General features: G+C 30.9%; 3 protein-coding genes across 3 annotated transcripts; 2 read left to right on the forward strand and 1 right to left on the reverse strand.

Moving 5' to 3' along the window:
• The first annotated feature begins 5,374 nt into the window (after window positions 1-5,374).
• LOC110626940 (very-long-chain (3R)-3-hydroxyacyl-CoA dehydratase 2) lies at window positions 5,375-10,055 on the forward strand. The gene is made up of 9 exons (XM_021773134.2): window positions 5,375-5,520; window positions 5,588-5,673; window positions 5,792-5,839; window positions 5,949-6,034; window positions 6,258-6,311; window positions 7,225-7,292; window positions 7,472-7,521; window positions 7,674-7,771; window positions 9,780-10,055. The coding sequence occupies exons 1-9, from the start codon at window positions 5,459-5,461 to the stop codon at window positions 9,879-9,881; spliced, it is 654 nt and encodes a 217-aa protein (XP_021628826.1). The 5' UTR covers window positions 5,375-5,458; the 3' UTR covers window positions 9,882-10,055.
• Window positions 10,056-13,130: 3,075 nt separating this feature from the next.
• On the reverse strand, window positions 13,131-14,367 carry LOC110626266 (probable aquaporin TIP1-2). Its single transcript, XM_021772071.2, has 3 exons — window positions 14,151-14,367; window positions 13,774-14,024; window positions 13,131-13,681 (listed from the first exon to the last, which is right to left on the reverse strand). The coding sequence occupies exons 1-3, from the start codon at window positions 14,281-14,283 to the stop codon at window positions 13,307-13,309; spliced, it is 759 nt and encodes a 252-aa protein (XP_021627763.1). The 5' UTR covers window positions 14,284-14,367; the 3' UTR covers window positions 13,131-13,306.
• Window positions 14,368-21,610: 7,243 nt separating this feature from the next.
• Window positions 21,611-23,083, forward strand: LOC110625697. The gene has a single exon (XM_021771329.1). It carries the CDS (start codon window positions 21,611-21,613, stop codon window positions 23,081-23,083), a length of 1,473 nt encoding a protein of 490 aa, XP_021627021.1.
• The last annotated feature ends 233 nt before the right edge of the window (window positions 23,084-23,316 follow it).

Genomic DNA, 23,316 nt, shown 5'->3' on the forward strand with positions numbered 1-23,316 from the left:
ACCCAAAGAAGATTTGATAGTGGAGTTGAACTCTCAAGTGGAGCTTGAGGAGAGGACGTAGGCTTGAATAGCTGAACCTCTATAAATCTTTGTGTTGATTTTTCTCTTCCCTATTCTCTTCTAATTTCCTGTCTTTGTGATTAAATTTTTTATAAACCCAATTCACCCCCCCTCTTGGGTTGCCTCAAGGGACAACAAAAATAATTTAATAATATTGTATATATTTATTTAATAATAAATTTTTTTATTATTTTAATAAATTAATATAATAATATTGTTAAATAGTATCATTAATTTTTTAATCATATAATAATATTATTTTATAATTTTATAAATTATTAAAATTTTATTAAAAAAAATAAATAATAAATAAATAAATAAATAATGGTCTGATTCTTTAAAAAAAAAAAAGTAAATAATAGCTAGCGCCATTAAATGGCGCCTGTCAAATAGGCGCCATACTCTTTTTTTGACAGTCCAATCCCAAATTCACAAATAATTCTTCTTCAACCCTAAATCCACAAATAATTTTTCTCCTACCCCTAATTTGGCAAAAAGCCCCTCAATTCTAACTCTATCTTATGGAACAAATTTATCACAAAAATAAAATTCCATTCGAAAAGGTCTACTCTGAACAAATAACCCCTAATTGTCATCATTAAAAAAGGGTAAATTATAATTTAGTCCCTCTAGTTTAGTGAAATATAACTTTTTGTCCTTCTGTTTAAAAAATCGTCAATTTAGTCACTGTGATTTTTAAAAGGGAGATTTACAATTTAGTCCCTGAGTATTGTCATTATTAACAAATCAGTCCCTGTATTTTTAGAAACCTATTAAAACGTCCTTATATTTTCTTTCCGTCAACGAAATAGTCATTCCGTCTATTTTTACCGTTAAAAATATAGTAAAAGACTAAATTACCCCCCATTATTTTTCTCCTCCTCCTCCTTCCTTTTCTTCTTCATCAATTTTTCCTCCTTCTGCTTCTGCTTTTCTTCTTCTTCTTCTGCTTCTTCTTCTTCTTCTTCTTCTTCTTTTTCTTCTTTCTCTTCTTCTTCTTCTCCTTCTTCTCCTTCTTCTCCTTCTTCTTCTTCTTCTTCTTCCTTTTCTTTTTTTTTTCTTCTTTTTCTTCTTTCTCTTCTTCTTCTTCTCCTTCTTCTCCTTCTTCTTCTTCTTCTTCTTCTTTTTCTTCTTTTTCTTCTTTGTTTCTTCTTTTTCTTCTTTCTCTTCTTCTTCTTCTCCTTCTTCTTCTCTTCTTCTTCTTCTCCTTCTTCTTTTCCTTCTTTTTCTTCTTTTGAGGAGGAGGAGGAGGAGGAGAAAGAGGAGGAAAGAAAAGACAGGGACTATTTCATTGACAAAAAGAAACAATAAGGACGTTTTAATAAATCTGAAAAAAGATAGGGACTATTTCGTTGACAAAAAGAAACAATAAGGACGTTTTAATATATTTCTAAAAATATAGGGAGGGACGATTTCGTTGACAGAAAGAAACGATGAGGAGGGACTATTTTGTTGACGAAAAGAAACGATAAGGACGTTTTAATAGATATGAGAAAAGATATGGACTATTTTATTGATCGAAAAAAACGATAAGGACGTTTTAATAGATATGAAAAAAGATAAAAACGTTTTAATAGATTTTTAAAAATGTAAGGACTAACTTGTTAATAATAGCAATATCAAAAAACTAAATAAATGGTTTTATTTGAGGGTAAAATTGAATTTTAAAAATTTTCTCTCTCCTCCTTTATCTAATTTTAACGGAAAAGAGGACGGAAGGACTATTTCGTTGACGAAAAGAAAACATAAGGACGTTTTAATAAGTTTCTAAAAATATGGGGACTGACTTGTTAATAATGGCAATACCCAGAGACTAAATTGTAAATCTCCCTTTTTAAAAACTATGCTATTGGTCCCTCCTGTTAGATTTTCAGTTAAGTCACCGTTAATCTTAGTTAAAAGACTGAAATACCACTAACAGCTTCTTCTCTAATACTATGACTTTGTATATTTTCTTTCTTTTTCCCTCTCTTTCTCTCTCTCTTCCCATAAAGAAAATGCCCTTTTTTTCTTTCATAGCCAAGCCTCCCAATGCCTCTCTCTCCTTAACAACAGGTACATTTCTTAACTAAATAGTTTTCCTATTCAAAATCCATATTTGGGCTAATATTATTAGATTTGATTGAATTTGATATCGACCCAGTTGTTTTTATGTGTTTATATTCTTCATTCTTTTGATTCTTCGATTTTTTTTATTTGAGATAGCATGTGGGTTTTTGGAGTTTTTCAATAAAGCATGAGTACGATACTAGTTTAATTTACAGGGCAGGATTGTGGGAAGAAGTATTATGGAGGAATTGGGATTCAGGACCAAAAAGAGAGAGAGAAAGAGAGAGAAAAAGAAAGAAAATGTACAAGTCATCGAACGTATTAGATAAGAAGTTGTTATGGGTATTTTAGTCTTTTAACTAAAATTAACGATGACTTAACTGAAAATCTAACGAGAAGGACCAATGACATAGTTTTTAAAAATCAGAGTGACTAAATTGATGATTTTTTAAAATAGAGGGACAAAAAGCTATATTTTACTAAATTAGAGAGATTAAATTGCAGTTTACCCTTAAAAAAAACTCCAACAGTAGACATAAGACTATAACCGGACTTTTTGAAGTTTAAGGAGAAGAGAAGGGATTCATGCAACTTCAAAAAAAAAACAAATCCAACCCCAAAGCAAGTTAAGATCCAACCCCAAAGCAAGTTAAGATACCTTCCAATCAAAGAGTTACCAATAACAAGTAAGAGAAGCTCTAAAGATGTCGCACCAGAACAGAATCAAATCATCCTTATATTGATGTAAGCATCAGCGAAAAAGAAAAAACATAGTATCCTTCGACGATTTATTTGTGCCTTATGAGATTCATTTTTATGAGTCACCACCATCAATTTATCATCGAATCTAGTAAAAAAAGGAAGTCACGATGGATCTGGTCGAAAATGCACCTGCATGCAATAAAAAAGGCAACAAAAAAAATACGATAGAGAACAAAATCCCCCCTTTCAATTTCCATAGCTGTATTTATCAAGAAAAAATTGGAGGTGGGAAAGAAACTCATTCTCTAGGCAGGAAGGAAGCTCGACAGGGCAAGGGAAGCCAAAGGCGGCGGCCAAAGAGACTTTCTTTCAAGACAAAGAGAGAGAAATTCTCTCTAGAAATCTTAGGGAGAGAAATGATGGTTGAATTATTAGTAAATTAGTCTTAATTTATTTTACATAAAAATATTTTTTACAAGAATATTTTTTATATTTTTTAACATTTGAGATATTAAAAAATATAATTAATAGAAAATATTTTTCTAATTAAAAAAATAATTAAATTATTTTAAGGAAAATGATTTGTTTTATTGAGGAAATCATTTTCTATATTTTAAAGGTATTTATTAAGATTTCTTTATATAAATTTATTAATATTTGTTATTTTTTAAATTAAAATGAAATAATAAAAAATTATTTTATTAAAAATATTTTTTTATAAAAAATATTATTTAAAAATAAATTATTTTTATAAATAAATAAAATTAAAAAATATCTTTTAAATACAAATTATTTTTCATAAATAAATAGACCCGAATATAAGCAATTCTTAGGGATGGCAACGGGTAGGGTACCCGCGAAATTGGGAGTACCCAAATTCGAACCCAATTATATATAAAATTTTCAAACCCGTCCCAAATCCGTTTAGTGTTTTAATTTTACTACTCGTACCCGTTCCAAATCCGTTTAGCAATACCCGCACACTACCCGAACCCGACCGAACCCGATTTTTATAATTCAATTCAATGATAAAAAATTAAAGATTTACATATTATAACCCAAATAACAAGCTCTCCATTTTAAGTGCCTGAAAAAAGAAAAGAGTATTTTTTTTCTTTCATGTTTCTAGCATAATTCCAGTATGTGTTACTTTACTACTAAACTAGCAGTCACGAAAATAGATAGCTACTGACTACAACAAGCATGTCAGCCAGAACCCCCAGTTTGCAGTATAATATTCAAAACAATATTGACAAATGCCAAGCATCCAAGACTACAACAAGCATGTCAGTCAGAACCCCCAGTTTGCAGTATAATATTCAAAACAATATTGACAAATGCCAAGCATCCAAAAAAATCACAAGAGAAGATGACAATAGCAAAAAGAAAGGTTAGGAAAACCCCTGACAAAAGATGCTCAAAAAATCAATCCATGAGACTAAATATATCAATGTGCCAAAAGATGTAAAGTTTATCTGTATAACATTTAAACTGGAAAATACATTAACCTGGTAAGTGAAGAGTTGTCTCCGACGGGGAAGTGGGAGATGTCGCCACACTGGAGAGAGAGAAGGAGATATCACTGACCGGAGAGAGAAGATTTATCGTCAACTGGGGAGAGAAAGGAGACGTTGCCGGTGCCGACTGAACTGCCGGCACTCGTCAAGTGAAGTGGGGGAGCGTTGACTGGGAAGTGGGAGATATCGCCGACTGGAGAGAGAGAAGGAGATATCGCTGACTGGGGAGAGGAAGCAGATGTCGTCGGTGCCGACTGGGCTGCCGGCAGTCGTCAGTGAAGTGGGGGAGAGGCGTCGATTGGAAATTATGGGAAGGGAAGGGGGGAGAGAGACGCCGATAGAGAGAGAAGCTCGAGTAAAATGAGAAAATGAATTAGGGATAAGGAATTAGGATTAGTATAGCTAAACGGGTTCGGGTAACGAGTATCCGATCACCTAATCCCGAACCCTACCCGAATCCGAGACGGGTAAAATTTTTCAAACCCGAATCCGCCCAAATCCGTTTTATAAATACCCAAATCCGTCCTAATAGGGTTTGGGCGGATCGGGTACCCGTGAAAACCCGCCCGCCTGCCATCCCTAGCAATTCTTGTACTTAAATTATGTTGCAATTTTTAACAATGGTCATAAGGGAGGGCTTCTCATTAAATAGAGGATTAGAGAAAAACATGTCAAACATAGGGGTGTGAACCAAAAAAAAATTTTTGTTCAAACAAGGATAAACTTGTCCTTTGCTCTTGTGCCTACATTATTTCTGCTTTTTTCTTTTGTTAAATATGTCACCATACCGCGTTTAAGATAAAATTTTTCTTTCGAATTTGACAATTTTTTTTCCTCACCCTTATTTGATATGAATTTTGGGCTACCTCTAAACTGAAATTGCACATATTTAGATAAAGCAAGTTGATTGAGGTTTTATTTGTCACGATGATTAAAGAGTTAGCTTTTACGAAACACGTAAATTTTAATAAGAGTCATTAAAAATATAGACTAAATAGTTCTTTTTGATAAAGTATAAGGACTTGATAGTAATTTAGCCAGGCCGTTAGTCGATAAGGATTTAGCCCACTGTAGACTTGCGCACAGAACTGTTTGTGGTGACTGAGCGAGAAATCCCACGCCAGGCACCTATGAGGATGTCATTTTCGAAGTCCTATCTCTTCGTTTACAATTCCCTTCAGGCCTTTGGATGGTAACTTTCTATCACTCTTTCCTCTCCATTTCCCTCTGAAAATTTATGTGTTTTTCTTTCATGACAGGACAATTGCTTGTTTTAGAGTTTTCAGCAGTTTTGTTTCCACCCATTCTCTCAATGGAGCTTATGCTTCTGCTGGAGAGCTTATCTGTCAGTCTTTTCTTTAATTTTGCTTTTTTGTTTTTTGGCGTTTCAGTTAGGCATTTAATTTGACCCTCAGGTTCGAAATTCATATATTTAACTGCTTTTTGTGTCTGTGCTTTTGAAGTTTTCTTGCAAATTGTTGCATTCTTGGAAGTTATACATGGAGCTCTGGGTAGGTTTCTGTAAGGTGTTGTAAGTTCAGTTTTGGCTCTTAATTGGAGAAGATGATTTCAACTAAGCTAACTTTTTTACTTTATTATTTTATTTTTTTATCAATTCAGGTATTGTTCCAAGTGGAGTGTTGTTCCCATTTATGCAGTGGGCAGGAAGAACGCATTTTCTGTTCTTTGTTCATAACCTTGTTGAGGTTTATATCTTCTTCATTTCTGAAAATTATCATTTTATTTAAGCAATTCAACAGCATTTGTGTTTAATCCATTGACAATTTCTTCCGTGGCTAATGAATTTGAATTAAATATTCCCCCCAAAAATAGGAGGCAGTAGGTTAAACATAGATTTGAACTGGAATCTATATTCATATGGAGCGTTCTTGGTTTTATATTGATGCAATGATTCCTAACTTTTTTTAGGTCCAGGAGTTGCCTTCAATTTTTATAACCTTTTTAGCTTGGTGCCTATCTGAGGTAAGTTGGTTAACCATCATATTTCTTCAATTATGGGAACTTATCTGTAAATATCATGGATTTTTTTTTTGCAGATGGCTTGACAATTTTACGTGCAACACCATAGGTTTTTTTATGAGTTTATATACCAATTAGCAAGTTTTTTATGCAATGAATTTTGAAACTGCTTGATTACACCAAATTGCATTTAAAATTGAATGAACTTTAGGTCTAAATATTACCATTCATTCCATGAAAGCATTGAAAAATGGAAAAGGAAGTGCCTAAACGAGTTACATGTGCTCATAATGTTGTTTTAAGTTATTTTAACAGTTGCTTGCTGCTGCCTATGAGTAAAAGAATCTGTTGAGTGAATCATGGTGTCTAGTATAAACTCAGTTTTGATAAGGGAGAATGTATGCTAGGAGACCCAGGAAATGGAGAGTCATAAGCATGCTTGAGTCTTGACTTTGTTTCTGACGCAATTCAAGTGCAATTGATCTAATGCGGGTTTACTAGCATTTGAGTTGCCTGCAATTTGAGGTCAGAGGGCTTCAAAAAATGGTTCAATATTTGTATTGTGATTTTCCATCTTTGTGCTATTCAACATGCCAGTCTCATTATCATCTTCATAAAATTTTTAATCTACTCAAAACAATTGCACTTGGAACACATGTTTTCCATTTGCAGCTTATTCCGCTTCTTTTTTTAACTATTTCTGCCCCATTTCTAAGTTTGTTGTTGTTCTCCACTTACACAAAGTACTTCCTTTTCGTCTTTTTTTTTTGTGGTTGTTGGTCCAATGCACCATTCAGTTATTACCATTCTTGTGTCTGACTTTCTTGCCTGTATTTATTTTCCATGTCATTTGTTTGGTTGCTCATACATTTAGGATGAGGCTGGCAATGATATATGGTTGTAACCATGAATACAGGTAATTAGGTATCCACATTATGCTTTGAACAGCATTGGAAATTGTCCATCTTGGATCACTTACCTAAGGTTCGACATAAACATGTTTTTATATGCAGTTTTAATTTTTATTTTTTTCGCCAAAATCTGCCATTCACATGGCCAAAACAAGAACACATGTAACTGAACAAATATGTATGGACACATTTACACTGGACATTTGATTTAAGTTCCTGTGATATACTCTTTTAACTTTTGCCTTTCCCCAGGTACACCACATTTATTGTTATATATCCTATTGGGCTTGCTCCTGGTGAAAGTGAGTGCATAGTTTGTCTTACTTTTTTCATGTTTATCTGAATGAAGTTGGTAAAATATGTAATTAGGTTTTACAGACCACTTCCTCCTACTTATTCTTTTTATTTGCTCTTCTTTCTTTTTTAATTTTTACATTCTTCTATCTTCATGCAGTGTGGCTCATGTACCAAGGACTTCCATTTGCAAAGAAGAATAATCTCTATGCTGGTTTCTTTGCTGCTCTCCCATTCAGCTATTATGACTTTGTTAGGGTATGTCTAACTTCTTCTAAGATTTGCTTGGTTGCTTATCATTTCTAGTAGGTAACAATACCATCCTTGAACTTCAATATTTACAAAAAAAAAAAAACCACCCTGAGGCCTGAAGTCTGAACATCAATTCAAATAATTATCTGAGATGACAATTTCCTCGGTAACCTGCTGCTGTGGCAGGCATTTTAGAAAATGACAAGAGAATGACCTTGTTTCCCCTCATTTACTCGAACCCCCACTACCCCTCCCCTCTCTCTCTCTTCTCTGTCCTTATCACCCTTTATTTCTCTCAACTTCTCCATCCATCATACTCTCTCTCTCCCCCATCCCACACACTCTTGGTACCTCTCTCACACACACCACCTCTCCTCCCCCCCACCCCATGTAGGCACTTTTTTTTTGTGTCCCTAAAGATCATGCATTCTGCTCTTCCCTATCGCATGTGTCTCTACTACAGTCCTCTCCTACTATAGCTGACCAGCAGCAAGGAACATATCACATGCCATAAATAATCCAAATCAATTCCAAAAAATTAGAAAATACAAACTATAAACAAGACTTACCAATTTTCCAACACTTGCTAAAATAGGTAGTTAATTTGACTATTTGGTTTGGGTATGGAATTATTTATCTGGCATCAGTTTGAAATACACACATTTGAAGTGCCAATTCTACTAAGGGTTACAATTCATTGGCTTAATTGGTCATCATTCAGCCACAGTTCAGAAAATAGTGGATAATGTATCTTTTTCTTTCTTTTTCTTTTTTTGCCCTTTTCTGGTCATTTAGAGAATTGAACTCTTGAGGCTATCCACATCCATATATTGGTCTTAACATTTAAGCGAAACATTATTGGCAGGGATGGGGTAGGGATTTATGTAATGGAGTCTCAGTTAGGAAAAGCTCCTTGAGTTGCCTAATTGAATTATTTTCCTGCATATAAATAGTGTATTCTCAAATTTTTGTACAAGGATTATGGATGGATTACATAAACTTGCATCTTACTTGCCTAATTGGACTTGCAAGCCCAAGTTTGAATGGTGGCAGAGCTGGTGCATGTGGACTATTGGACGTCATGGCTTCCCTTGCACGGAGGGCTGTTAGCAACTCCCTCCCCATCCAACCCTAAGAAAGAGGGAGAAAAAAATCCTTACATCATTTTTTGTTCTTTTGTTTGTTAATATTTGACATATAGATGCTTATATAAGATATGTGCATAATTAATATTTTAGGAACAAGACTTATATGTTGTTTAGTGACACTTATATTTTAGTAATTAAGTTCAAAAGTATAAAAGATATTTCTATTACATATATACAATTAAGTAATATTTATTATTTATCTTATGAATTTTCATAATAAATAATTGGTGACTAATAATTATTAGTAAAATTGAAGTAACACTCCCTTTTAATAATTCTAATTATGAAAGTGAAAATTCTCATCAAAATTTATAGATAAGGAGACTTGAATTCAAATGCATATGTATATTTCTTGCTGCCTCAAGTAGTTTTTGCTAGGTCTGTCACTGGCATTGTTGCATATATGTTAAAAAGTTTCTTAATATTTCAAGGGAGTCTTCCCATTCCCCCCACCCCCGCACATGCACATGCACATGCACATGCACATTTTTTTTTAAAAAAAAATTGTTGTTTAAGGTTTAAAAGAATAAAAGTTAAAATGTAAAATCAAGAGAAGGACAGGACATCAACCAAAATGAAGGTACGATTGCTGGTGTAAATGTGCTGATTATATATTTTGATATTTTCTTTCCTTAAAGATACAAAAAAAGGTTTCTGACCCTTCCATTTGATATTTTCACACATTTTCCAGTGCTCAACCTTATCTTTTTCTTTCAGTTTCCATGTTAATGTTCACTCAACAGATAATTCGTGTGTGTGTGTGTGTATGGGGTTGAGTTCTCATATTGCTATGTGATAGCAAGTTTTCCCATGGAAGCATTATCTGTAAACTCGTTGATCTTGTCATTTGAAACTATTTGTATCAGGTTGGGCTTGTATTCTACCCCTTCCTCTGGTTCAATCTTTACCTGCATTTGCTAAAGCAACGGCGATCTAAATTGGGTAAACACCATGAGAAGAAGAAGTGAATATTCGAGTTATTCAGAGTACATGCATGAATGGGGCAAAAACTAACAAATCTCAAGTATAGAACCTCTGGTATTATTTGTGTGCATGAGAGATGATTTGAGCAAACATTATGTGGTGTGTAAAGTAATCAATTGATCTTATTTCATCTTCAAATAAATATCTTCTTCCTCTTAGTCATCTTAGCAGTTATTATATATGGAATACTCCCGTTTAAATTTGTGTTCCCATCTATAAGTTCCTCATGTAAAATTCAGATGTCTGGTGAGTAACCATCTTTATATTGTCAAGGAAACATGTTTATAAGTTTAGATTCAGTAGTACAGTTATTGACCTGAGAAATTGAAACTTACATTTAGAATAGAATCAGAAGTACAGAAAAGCTTAAGAGAAAGTATGGTGACAACCAAATAGTTTAACATTTTGTGCTTTCTCAAACCTTTCGGATATTCTTTACATATTAGATAAATAAACTTATCAAATGTTTAACTTGAAGAAAATTTTTAGTGCTTTACATGTTTGGCTTGTGGTGTACAGTGATTGAATATTAGCTTGGAGTTCTGCTTTGGTTAGTTTAACTGGAATGACACAGAATAGGCATTGCTTTTAGAACAGCAAACCAACAAGAACGAGGGAGCTTTAATTTGTCCAGGCTCTGATTAGCTTTACATGATGTGGTGGCTGGACAACCAGAAGGCAAAAAAATATTGGTTCAAGTCCAAGGTATGTTAGCCTTTGCTTTTTGAATGGATAATCTAGATTTGTCTAAGAGACACACCTTTTCATCTAATGTCTCTTTTTTATTGTGCATATTATATCATGATCAATGTTAGCTTTAAAAAAAAAGTTGGCCCAGGCCACTGGAAATTATCTTATCTGCCTATGGTTGTCCGCTCAGCTATTACATTTGCAGGTCATTCCATGTGGAGGACCTTGATTGTTTTACACATTTATAATATTCTTGCTTTTGAGCACTTGCAGCTTCTTTTATATCCCATGGCACCAGTACAAATAAGAATTTAATGCCTAATTTGACTAAAATTAAAAAAAAAAAAAATTAACGATCTAATGGAAGAGCTTTCAAATGATCTTCACAATTTGATGGAGATGCGTGTGGTGTTTCAAGCATTTGTTCTAGTTGTGGTTCCTTTATTATCTTTGCTTTCTCAACCAAAACAAAAAGGGGGAAAAAGTTTAAAAACAAGATGGAAATTGAGGCTTTTGTTGTTGATGTGAAGATTGAAGAAGGGAAGCATAATGCTGAAAAATGGGGGGAGAGTGATGTTGTGAGTACTTGCCCTTCTTTCTTCAGCTTTGTCAATATAACCCTCTTAGGTTTCGATATGATTTTTTTATTATTATTTTGATTCCTTTTTTTTTGGTTAGATGGTTAAAAATATTCTAAAAACACTTTATTACCTTATTACGTTTATACAGTATCATCTAATAAAGTCTATGATCACATACAATAGTGGAGCTTGACTAAAAGATTCGTGGACTAACTAATCAAAATAAAAATGTTAATTATTTTTAATAAGATGCAATTATTATAACTTTTATAAATTTAATTATTTAAGTTTTGATTTTAATTTTAGGTATTTAATGAGTTAGTTTTAAGCTATATATATATATTCTAATTTTAAAAAATTTTGAACAATACCAAATCAAAATTAGGTGCAACATGTTAAACAATAATTGCATTGAATCGCATTGAATTGAAATTGATGATCACTGGGTCTCTGCCACTCAGGCTGAGGTTGAACTCTAGAGAAAGAGATAGATTTAAAACTCATCAGAGTTTACTAAACAAGTCAACCATCAACTAAAGCAAGCTGGGCTGACCGAATATTCAAACCTGTCAGAAAGGAGCCTGGCTCATTTTATGTGACAGAGAGTAGGAGAACAGGTTCAACTAAGCCGCAACCCTATCAGCATGGGCGCCAGAAGAAAATTAAATGGCCACCTGACGAGATACAAGTGGCACCGTAATAGAATAACAGTTATGCGTCATTAGAGAACAAAAGAAAAAGAAATAAAAGAAAGTTATCTCTCTAAACTAAATTTTTCTATACACACAAAAATTTTACTTTCTCTAATGTTACAGAACGTGTAACATCAGAAACTATTTTGAACTATAACTACTATGAACTAAATCAATGTGAACTATAAAACCAATTAAAACGGTTATTCTAACTGAAAATCATACCGGAGTCAGTTGATGGGCAGGTCTTGATTAGACTCTAGACTATTTAACCACCGGCCAATTCAAACTATTTTGGTATATGAAAAAATTTTAAAATTGATAATTATTATCAAATTTTAAACTCTTATATTATTACTAGTTGTATTTTATTTGTAAGTTTTTATTTTCAGACTTTATCACCTGAATTATTTTATCAAAATATCATGATTAATGATGCAAATTTTCTCATTATTAATTAAAAATATTAGAGTCAGATAAAAATAATTTATGCCAAAGTAGCATTCACTTGGCTACTGTCTCTTTCTTTCCCTATTCTATTCCATACTGACAAGGACGGATGGCTCAGGATAATACAATCAATTTATGAAAATGAACTATTTTGCAATAATTAAATTTGATTGATTTTTTTATAATTATTTTAGAATAAAGGAAATATTTTTTTTTAAATGATTATAAATGAATAAAATGATTTTTCAAATAGTGAGTATTATGATGCAACCAGTTTGCAGATGATAAATAACCTTTGAACCGATTTATTATGATATCAATGTGGCCTTCACCCAATTTTCAGCATCAGCATATGCAAATATAGAGGATTTTTATCTTTTCTTTCAACTTCAAAGCTTTTTAGGATTACTTTTCATTCTTCAAATTTTATTTATGTTATTTACTTTCGTATGTTAATAATTGAAATATTTCTATTTCGAGATAAATCTCTATAAAATGATTCACAATTGAGTTGAAATCCTATACTTAAATCATTTATAATCTATGATAATTTTCATTTATACCAGATCTATATAAACTCATAATATAAATATATAAAATTTTAAGTAGATCCAACTATATATATATTATGAGTTTATATAAATTCAGTCTAAATAAATATTTTTTTATAATCTAAAGTTTAATTGAATTGATTTGAAGTCTAATCTGACATATCCTTTGGTTTGATCTAAGGTTGTCTTCTTTGAATTAGTAGAATAAGAACATAAGTAAAGTTTGAAGAATTTGAACAAAAAAAAAAAAAAAAAAAAAAAGACAAGGGTACAAGAATCCACAATTAAAAAAGTACCAGAACCAGAACTACAACCGGATACAAACAACATCAGCACCATAAATACAACATTGAAACCAAAGAGACCCACCCAACTTTCAACATTCTCTCATCACATAAACCAAGAGAGAAATGCCAAAAAAAAAAAAAAGGAAAAATCTGAATTCTTAAAATTCAGCGGAAGGAAGTTGTTCATGTGTGCTTGGGCTAATGAAGAAGACCTCATAAACAACAGCAGCGATGCCAGCCCCAACGAATGGACCGAGCCAGTAGACCCAGTGGTTGTCCCATGTCCAGCTGACTACAGCTGGTCCAAAGGAGACTGCTGGGTTCATGGATGCACCATCAAATGCACCACCTGCCAAGATATTGGCGCCCACAATGAAACCAATTGCAATGGGTGCAATTATCCCAATGTTTCCGTTCTTTGGATCCACGGCTGTTGCATATACAGTGTACACCAAACCAAAGGTCATAACAATCTCAAAAACGACTGCGTTCCATGCACCAACTCCAGATGACAGGGCAAAAGCAGATGTTTCCTAATCACACAAAATCAACAAGGCTTGTTTTAGTAAACAAAATCATGCAGAAAAAGCAAGAGACTATCGTTATTGAGAAAAGGGTTGATTACCAATCCACCAGTGGCAAACTTAAGAAGCAAGCAAGCAACCACAGACCCCAGCAACTGGGCAATCCAGTAGAGAACACTTCTAATTAATGTTATGTGGCCGCCGACAAAGGCACCAAAAGTCACAGCAGGGTTTACGTGACCACCAGAAATATTAGCACCCACTGAAACCGCCACGAACAGGGCCAATGCGTGAGCCAGTGAAGCTGCTACTAGGCCGGCCGGTGTCGTTGACCCATTGTTGGTCAGCTTACCTGTTAATCATAGGAATTTTTATGTTAGCCATAATGCAATATAATAAAAAATCCAATATAAAATATTCTTCTCTCGGTATGCTTTCATGGGTTCTGCATGTATAGAAAGTGAGGCCAGGTTCTTACCAAATGCCATGCCAGAGCCTTCACCGGCAAAAACAAAGATGAGCATTGAAATAAACTCGGCGAGAGCTGCTTTGAGGGCATCTGGTTGGCCAGCCTCTGCTGGAGATCCTATTGCGATGCTAGTAATGGCCATTTTTGAGCTAGCTCTTCTGCTTCAAAGCCTCTTTCTTTAGCCCCTGCTTCTTGTTTCTAATGCTTACCTTCTGATAACTATATATATATACCTGGGCTGAGTGTTTGATCTAACTGTTCTGTCACCGGAAATAGCCGGTGTGAATCCGGTCACAGCTTAGGTTCTTCAACGAGGAAAAAATAAGGATGACTTAACTGGTAGCCACCTGTTCTTGTCCAGTAGGCGAGCCTCCCATTTATTCTCATCTTGACACGTGTACGGATGATGTGAGTAGATCACCCAATCAGAAGGCGGAGAACTTCTCATCAATCATATCCAACCAATAGTAGTGGCGTCGTGGACCCCTCCAATGATTGTTAAGTGTTTTGGCTTACCGACCATGGGATTTGTTTATACATATGTTGATGTGGACAATTGTTGATTAATTAGAATAGCTATGCACTAATTAAGCTCAATTATTTTAAATAAAGTTGGTTTTGTTTTATTTTGGTTTAGTGGAGATCATGAACTGGTGGTTTTCAAACTTTTTTTAGCAATCCATTGTTTTTAAAGTATTGCAATAGCATATTCTCTTAGAATATAAATTTTTAAATATTAATTTAATAAAAATAAAAGTAATTTTAAAATAAAATTACTATTTAATCTTTATAATATAAAAAAATTTATTAATTAATCCTTTGATATTAAAACGCCGTTTTAAAAAATCTACTAGTTAATTTTTCTTTTAGTTTTAACTATTAAGTATTATAAAAAAATTTTAAAATATTTTGAAATGACTAATTAATAAATTTTTTAAAAATTTAAAATATCAATTAATAAAATTTTTAAAATTATAAAAATTAAATATAAAATATTTAATGGAAACTCTGATTAATAGATTTTTTAAAATATTAAAAATTTCCAATAAATAAATTTTTTAAAATATTAAAAATTTCCAATAAATAAATTTTTTAAAATATCAAAAATATTTTAATACATTTTTAAAATCAATGAATTAATTAATAATTTTTTTCATAATAAATTTTTCTAATTTTAATTATCAATCAAAGGATGGTATTAATTAAAGTAAATATCTAAACAAGATGATTAATTTAAAACTCTTTTCTATTTTGCAGATTAATTATAGCTCTCATTTGAACACACAAGTCAAAACAACATCAAGAGGGTAACAAAAGAAGTTTACTTTATATTTACTATGTAATAAATATATATAATTACCTCAATTTGCCTTATCATACTATAAAGGTTCTTTTACGGAATTCTAACCGTTTTAGTAGTTATTAATTATTTTAATAATTAATAGCGGTTGCTAATGACTATAAAAATATTTTTTTATAATCTACTTTTTCAATCTCTAAAATATTAAATATTAATTTTAAAATTATATTGAGCCAAAATTAGGGGCGGAGGGAGGAGCTTTCCTTTAATAGGACACCGCTGCACACTGCTGCGGCATCACTAATTGCGCCGCTGCGGCATCTTCATCCCCTTTCAAAGTATTTTCCGGTCGCCGGTACGGTACGTGCCTGCTTGGCCAAAATATTTAAATTTAATTTAATTTAATTTTAATTAATTTAAATTTGATATTTGAAGCTTGATAAATTAATTTTCATATTTAAAATATCATACATATAGTATCTAAACAACATATATATGAGTTTAAATTTTCTCAATTTATGCAAACGTTAATTGGATATTAGTAAATAGAATTACATGATTCTATTAATTCTATTTGCATATTTATCTGATAAAAAAGTGTTTTACGGAAAATAATTTTTAATTTTTTTTATATTTTCTAATATTTAAAAAATTTAATTAATAAAAAAAATTAAATTATTTAAAAAAAGATTTTATCGTTTAAAAGAGTAAGTTATTTTTTATATTTAAAATATTTTATTAAAATTTTTATATATAAATTTATTAATATATTTTATTTTTTAATTTAAAATCAAATAATAAAAAATAAATTATTTTATTGACAAAATATTTTCTATCAAAAAATATTTTTTCACGAAAAAAACATTTAAATTATTTTCCGAAGTTTCACATTTAAGTTAATTAAATAGGATTGTTTGAATTAATTTCAGGGAGAATAACTTTTTATTTCATGTAATTTAAAATTATTAACTATTTAATTTTTTTTATTAATTACAGACTAAATAAATATTATTTTAAAACTAAATAAATATTCTTTTGAAATGACAGGTACCAAATGGATATTATTTTAAAATTTTATAAATTAAATAATTATTTTTTTAAGTATAAAAATAAATAATTAACAATTTAAAATAATACTAATTAAATTATTAATAATTTTAAAAAATAATAAGAGTGAAAATTATTGATACGACTTATGAAAATAATAAAAAAAAACATTAAAGTTGAATTTATTCGTATTTCATTCAAAATCATATCGAGTCATTTATGAAATGTATTAATCACATGATGTCACAATTGACCCGATAATATGTTATCATGTTACGTTTCTACCCTTCATCTGCTAACCCAGGATTATAGTATTAAAAAAAGATGTCACTCAATATAAATATTTTTTTTCTTATAGTTGATTTGTATTTTGTTCACTAAAATTTAATTTATGTATTTATATAATAAATTAAATATTATATTATCTTATAAAATTTTTTATTAAAATATTAATTTATTAAATATAGAAATCTCATCTTCTTTTTTGTTAAATAATTAAGTTTTATATTTAAATGTATAGAATTAAAATGAATATATAAATTTCATACATAAATATTTAAAATACTAAATTTTTATAAAAATTCAAAATGTCTAGAAAATATTGAGTAAGGTGTTAAATGTATTATATTAATTTAGATTTATGAGTTTATACTATCTCATATTAATGAGTGTATTTATTTCTATATCATATTATTTTAATTTAATATGATTAAATTAATCGTATATATAATATCTGAATGATAAAAAAATTGTATTGATATTTTAAAAAAAAGTTATTTTCACTTTGAGATTTTTATATAAAAAAATTTTAATAAATTTTTATTTTTTAAGTTAAAATTAAAGTAATAAAAAATAAATTATTTTGTTAAATATAATTTATAATGCTGTTCAATATTTACAAAATAAATTTATAATGTAGTGATTGAAATAATTAATTAACAATTTCAAGATTTAACTGAGGTTCAATAGAGTTAGAGAACCGCCACACGGAAGAAGAGGAGAGCACAGCTTGTCGGAGTTCGATTTCTTCGCCTGATCAGGTCGTTTTGGTCCTCTTTTATTTTGTTATTATTATCTTGATTTCCCTCAGCTAAGAACGAATGATTTTCTTTTTAGATTTGATTTTTCTTTTTTTCTTTCTCCGAAGGTTTCTGATGCTTCATTGATTGAGAATTTTAGTTTTTAGACTTTGGGCGCTGATGAGTTTGTGGCTCTACTTGTCGGAGAAATATATGATTTTACGGCATTTTGAATCTCGAAATTATACTGCTATGTCCGGTGGCTCACGCTCCCATAGATCGATATTAGTTGAGGTTGCAACGTCTCTTCCATTTAGGTTTGTTTATGTATTGGAATCACTTTATTTTTCTGAAATTTCTCTTTTATTGCATAGTTATATGCATAGTTGTTGAGTTTCTTTTATTACTTGTTTAGATTAATGATAATACTAAATTTGCTCGTTGCGATCACACTGTCAATGATTTAATATTCTGTTTGATTTTATTTTTCGGACCATAAAAAATTTTGATTTGATTGTTTTATCGATTTTAATAGTGAGTCTATTTTTAAATGAATTTACAAATTTGAATTGTTTTATTGTTTTCAAAATATTTACAGACTTGACTACGTATGGGTGTTTTTTATTTGAGTTCACTCATATTGAACTAGCATTTTTTAATATTGTAAGAGCCTTCTTAAGCCCTATTTAGATGCAGTTTTCTTTATGTTGGTAAAAAAAAAAAACTAGGTTCAATGTAAAATAAAAAATATCTTAGTTGGGATCTACCATAAATATTATTAAAATGAAATTTAAATAATATATAATTTGATTTGGAGTATGATGAAAAATGCACTTATCTATTAACTGCATGACTGTCATTGTGCAATATTAATTTTATTTTAAACCCTTAGTATAATATATTTAAAATAAATGTAAATAAATTTTTATAAAATTATACATAATTTTATTTTAAGAGTATTATTATTGGATCTGTTAATTTTTAAAAAATTTATTAATTTATCACTATTTTAAAATCACTTAATTAAAATGTCAATATATTTTATAAAATCATACTATTTTATTTTTCTATCAAAAAATTACACCTAATTAAAATGTCAATATATTTTATAAAATCATACTATTTTATTTTTCTATCAAAAAATTATTAGTTAATCTATTTTTAATGGAAATCAAGAAAACTTAATAATATAAATATTTAAAATTGTAAGACTAAATAGTATAAATAATTTAAAGTAATTAGTAATTTTTTAAATATAAAATTAGTTATATTTTATAAAATATAGGAATATTTTAATTGAATGATTTTAAATTAAGAATGAAAAAATTAATTTCATAAAAATTTAGTGATTTGATAATAATTTATCTGTATTTTCTTAAAAAATTTAAGTGTTATAAATAAAAAAAAAATGAAATTAGAGTTCCTATTCTCTCCAACAAATTGTAACATTTCTTTAGCATCATCCTGCGACATAATAATATTTTTGTCTTATTTAACACCAACTTGTTGCTACTATAAGTTAATGTTGATGAGGACATGTAAGGGTCACCATTATTTCACATAAGTTTAAAATTTAAATATTTAAATAAATATTATTTATTTTTTATTTAATTATTTATAATTTAATGGATTTTATTTTAATTTTAATTTATACCAATTAATTTAACTTGATAAAATAAAATTATATATATGTACGTACGTGTATAATTTCAATAATTAACTAATTAATCTATCAATTTTAATTGAATTAGAACTATATTTCATTTGATTTTTTTTTAAAAAAAAATTTTGAAGGCAATTTATTTTATTTGATTTTATTAACTTTTAAATCAATGAAATGCTCATTCTAACTTTTAATTTTTTCCAAATAATTATGAAAAAAATAAAGCATAATAAATATTTCTTTAAAAAAATAAAAAATAGTATGTGATTTTATTCATTTTTACTTTGGATGCTATATTTTAATTAATATCAAAATAATATATGCAGTATTATAATTAATATTAAAATATTATATGCAGTACTATACCGTTAATAAATAGTGATAATTTTGTAATATCGTTAAAAAATACTGATATAATAAATAAAATATAATTATTAGTTAAAAATAAAGAATATAAAAAAATAACTTATAAAGGAAAATTATTTTTTAGTCTCTGAGATTTAACGTAATTAATATTTCTGTCCTTCTATTTTGGCGACCCAACACTTAAATCTCTCACTTTCTCTTCTGTCCAAATTCGTAGTCCTTTTGTCCAAAATAACCGTTTGGGACACGTGAATTGATAAAATTAACTCTCGCTAAAAGTTTTACTATTTTAAAATTACAAAATCACGAAATCCAATCTCAATACCTCTTCACTGTAGATTATTATTCTTCTTCTTATTCTTTTTCTTCTTCACCATAACTCCTATCATTTCTGCAACTCTCAAATAATGCTTCAGGGATAAGAAAGATGGAAAAGAAAGAAAGAAAAAATCAACAATGTAAAAAGGAAATAGAGAAAATATGAGGGAGAACAAAGATGAAAAAGAGAAAAAAAAAAAGAAAAATCAATAATATCAAAAAGAAATAGAGAAAATATAATGGAGAAAAAAGATGAAAAAGAGAATAAAAAAAAAGAAAAATCATCAATGTCAAAAGGAAATAGAGAAAATATGAGAGAGAATAAAGGTGGAAAAAAGAGAGAGAAAAAAAAATATGAGAATTAATAACGGATAAAAGGAAATGAATAAGATATGATAGAGAAGAAAGATATGGATTTGATATTGAGAGGAGGATATTTTTGGAAAAAATTATCACATCTCACCTTGGACTCTTTGACCAAACAGCTTAAATGGACGGAAGGACTACGAATTTGGACGGAAAAGAAAGTGAGACACTTAAGTGTTGGGTCGCCAAAATAGAGGAATAGAAGTGTTAATTACGTTAAACCTTAGGGAGTAAAAAATAACTTTTTCTAACTTATAATTTCACTCATTTTTATTCTGAAATTAAGTTGGCAGTTTGGCAGCTAGATCCAAACAGCTCTCCAGGTCCGGACGGGTTTGATGGTGCTTTCTTTCGGGCATGTTGGGATATAGTAGGATGGGATGTTTGTAGTGCAATTAAAGAGTTTTATTTGGGTGTTCCTATTCCGAAGGCTCTTAGCAGTGCTCGTATTGTTCTTATCCCTAAGGTGGATAATCCGGATTCGTTCAGCAAATTTAGGCCAATTTGTCTTGCTACCTTCATTAGTAAGGTTTGTACCAGAATTCTAGCTAACAGGTTATCTTCTTTCTTAGGTGAGCTTATTTCGCCTGAACAAGCTGGATTTATGAAGGGAAGGTCCATTCATTCTCATATTCTTTTAGCTAATGAGATGGTTCATGAGATTGATAGGACGACAAGAGGTCACAATTTGGCGATTAAATTAGATATGGCAAAGGCATTTGATCGAGTCTCTTGGGAGTATATCAAAGCTGTGCTACTTAAATTCGGTTTCTCTAATCAAGTGGTGAAATTAATCATGTCTAATTTGGCAGCTACTCGGTTATCGGTAATGGTTAATGGCATCAATTATGGATTCTTTCAACCATTGCGCGGAGTGAAATAAGGTGACCCGCTTTCTCCTCTTCTCTTTATCCTAGCCTCAGAATGCTTTACTAGAGGTCTTAAACAGCTTATTCATCAAGGGAAAATATTGCCTTATAAGCTTGGCAGGAATTGTCCAATTGTGTCTCAGCTATCTTTTGCTGATGATCTTCTTATCTTTATAAATGGAGATGTCAAAAGCATTCGTAATTTCAAGCACTTTTTGCTTGACTATCAGACAGCTTCGGGCCAATTAATTAATTTTGAAAAGTGTTCCTTTTATTGTACCAAAAAGGCGACTCCAGCTACTGTTTCAAAATTTGAACAATTGTTGGGTATCAAGAGAAAATCGTTACCTTTTATCTACCTTGGGGCTCCTATTTACCAAGGGATAAATCGGGCAATTTATTGCAAGGAGCTGCTTCAGAAAGTTGATGCTAAATTGATGGGGTGGACAAAAAAATTTCTTTCTCCTGGGGGTCAATTAATTTTGATCAAGCATGTTTTAAACTCTATCCCTATACACACCATGGGATCTATGCTCTTGCCGAAATCTATTATGAACTCTCTGGAGGGCAAATTTGCAGATTTTTTCTGGAACTCAACATCGGCGCAACTAAAGCATCATTGGGTAAGGTACTCGGAATTCTGCCTGCCTAAGGAGGATGGGGGTCTTGGATTACGCTCCCTACTCTCTCTACAAGAAGTTTATTCTCTGAAAATGTGGTGGTTGTACCTTTTGAAAGATTCTCTTTGGTCTGCTTATATGCACAGCAAGTATCATCGGCAAGGAGAGATGATATATAAATCACCGGATTCTTGTTCTTGGAAGCGCATCTGCCATGCAAGTTCAATTGGTGCTGAGTTAATTGAAATTGAAAATGGAACGGTGAGATGGAAAAATAGTCATATGGGTAATTTCACGTTAGCTGCAGCATATAGCGAAGTTCGACATCGTCGAGGAGCTTCTTTATCTCATCGAATGATTTGGGACAATAGTATACCACTGAAGTTCTCAATCCTGGTTTGGAAAATATTGAGAAATGCCATTCCTTTGCCATCTCAACTGCAAAAACTTGGTATACAGACCGCATCAGCTTGCCCCTTTTGTCAATCGGCAGAAGCTTCGGTCAACCATGTTTTTTATCTCTGTAACCCTATTCAGCAGATTTGGAAAGTGTTTGGTTCTTATGTGCTGCCTGATATATCGACTAAAGGTACCTTGAGCCAGGGGCTCATGACTTGGTGGCTATCTTTTTCACAAAATTCTTTTGCAGGCCGAATTTGTAGATTGGTACCAGTGGTAATTTTGTTCTATATTTGGCAAGCTTACTGCGACATAACCTGGGGAGATACTGCTATTTTCTTTCCAGCAATTAAGCATCAGATTGCCACTTTTATACTTAATTGGGGAATAGCTAATTCAACGAAGAAGTTTGCTCGACTATTTCCACAATTGTCAGATATTCTTCCTGATGGATTCGGTTTGCAGAATTTGAAGCCCATGCTGGTTTATTGGAAAAAACCAGCAACTGGTTTTTTGAAACTTAATATCGATGCTTCCTTCACTCCATCTTTCTCGTCAGGAGGTGCAATTATAAGAGATGAATTTGGTTCCTTTGTTGCAGCTATCTCATTTCCTTTAGAGGCAACTAACGCTCTTTCTGCAGAGATGTGTGCTTTGAAAGTTAGTTTGGAGTGGTGTCATAGCCAACAATTATTTAATTTGCAAGTGGAAACGGACTCAATGGCCTTAATATCAGCTCTGAACTGCTCATCCTCAACAACGAACAAGACGATTGAAGATATTAGACTGCTTATTAATTCTTCTTCGATCCATCATAATTTCAGAGAGGGCAACAAGGCTGCTCATTATTTGGCTCTTTTGAGCAGATTATCCAGGAGATCTATTTGTTTTTTTTCCTTTAAATCTCTGCCTCAGTTATTGAAAGGCATTGTACTTTCTGACTGTATGGGTACGCCCTACATTCGTTTCAAATAAAAAAAAATAATGGTGGCCTGCCCACCTTCACAAAAAAAAAATAAATAAATAAATAATAATAAAAAAAATTTCACTCATTTTTATTTCAAAATTTGTGTTTTGATTTATATTAAATTAATATATCGTGATATGATATTTGTTAAAGAACAAAGAAAAGAAATATAGAAAACAGATTGAGAGAAAAAAATATATTATTGAATTGCAGTAGCTGGCTTTATATAGCCTTATAAAAA

This window comes from Manihot esculenta, chromosome 11, assembly GCF_001659605.2.
Source record: "Manihot esculenta cultivar AM560-2 chromosome 11, M.esculenta_v8, whole genome shotgun sequence".
Lineage (NCBI taxonomy): Eukaryota > Viridiplantae > Streptophyta > Magnoliopsida > Malpighiales > Euphorbiaceae > Manihot > Manihot esculenta.

Coding starts and splice junctions, on each gene's coding strand:
- LOC110625697 (XM_021771329.1), top strand. CDS start 21,611: ATGGGATCTATGCTCTTGCCGAAATCTATTATGAACTCTCTGGAGGGC.
- LOC110626940 (XM_021773134.2), top strand. CDS start 5,459: ATGAGGATGTCATTTTCGAAGTCCTATCTCTTCGTTTACAATTCCCTT. Junction 5,674..5,791: donor TTCTGCTGGAGAGCTTATCT/GTCAGTCTTTTC, acceptor GTGCTTTTGAAG/TTTTCTTGCAAATTGTTGCA. Junction 7,522..7,673: donor TGGGCTTGCTCCTGGTGAAA/GTGAGTGCATAG, acceptor ATCTTCATGCAG/TGTGGCTCATGTACCAAGGA.
- LOC110626266 (XM_021772071.2), bottom strand. CDS start 14,283: ATGGCCATTACTAGCATCGCAATAGGATCTCCAGCAGAGGCTGGCCAA. Junction 14,025..14,150: donor AGGCTCTGGCATGGCATTTG/GTAAGAACCTGG, acceptor TATGATTAACAG/GTAAGCTGACCAACAATGGG. Junction 13,682..13,773: donor AGTTTGCCACTGGTGGATTG/GTAATCAACCCT, acceptor TTGTGTGATTAG/GAAACATCTGCTTTTGCCCT.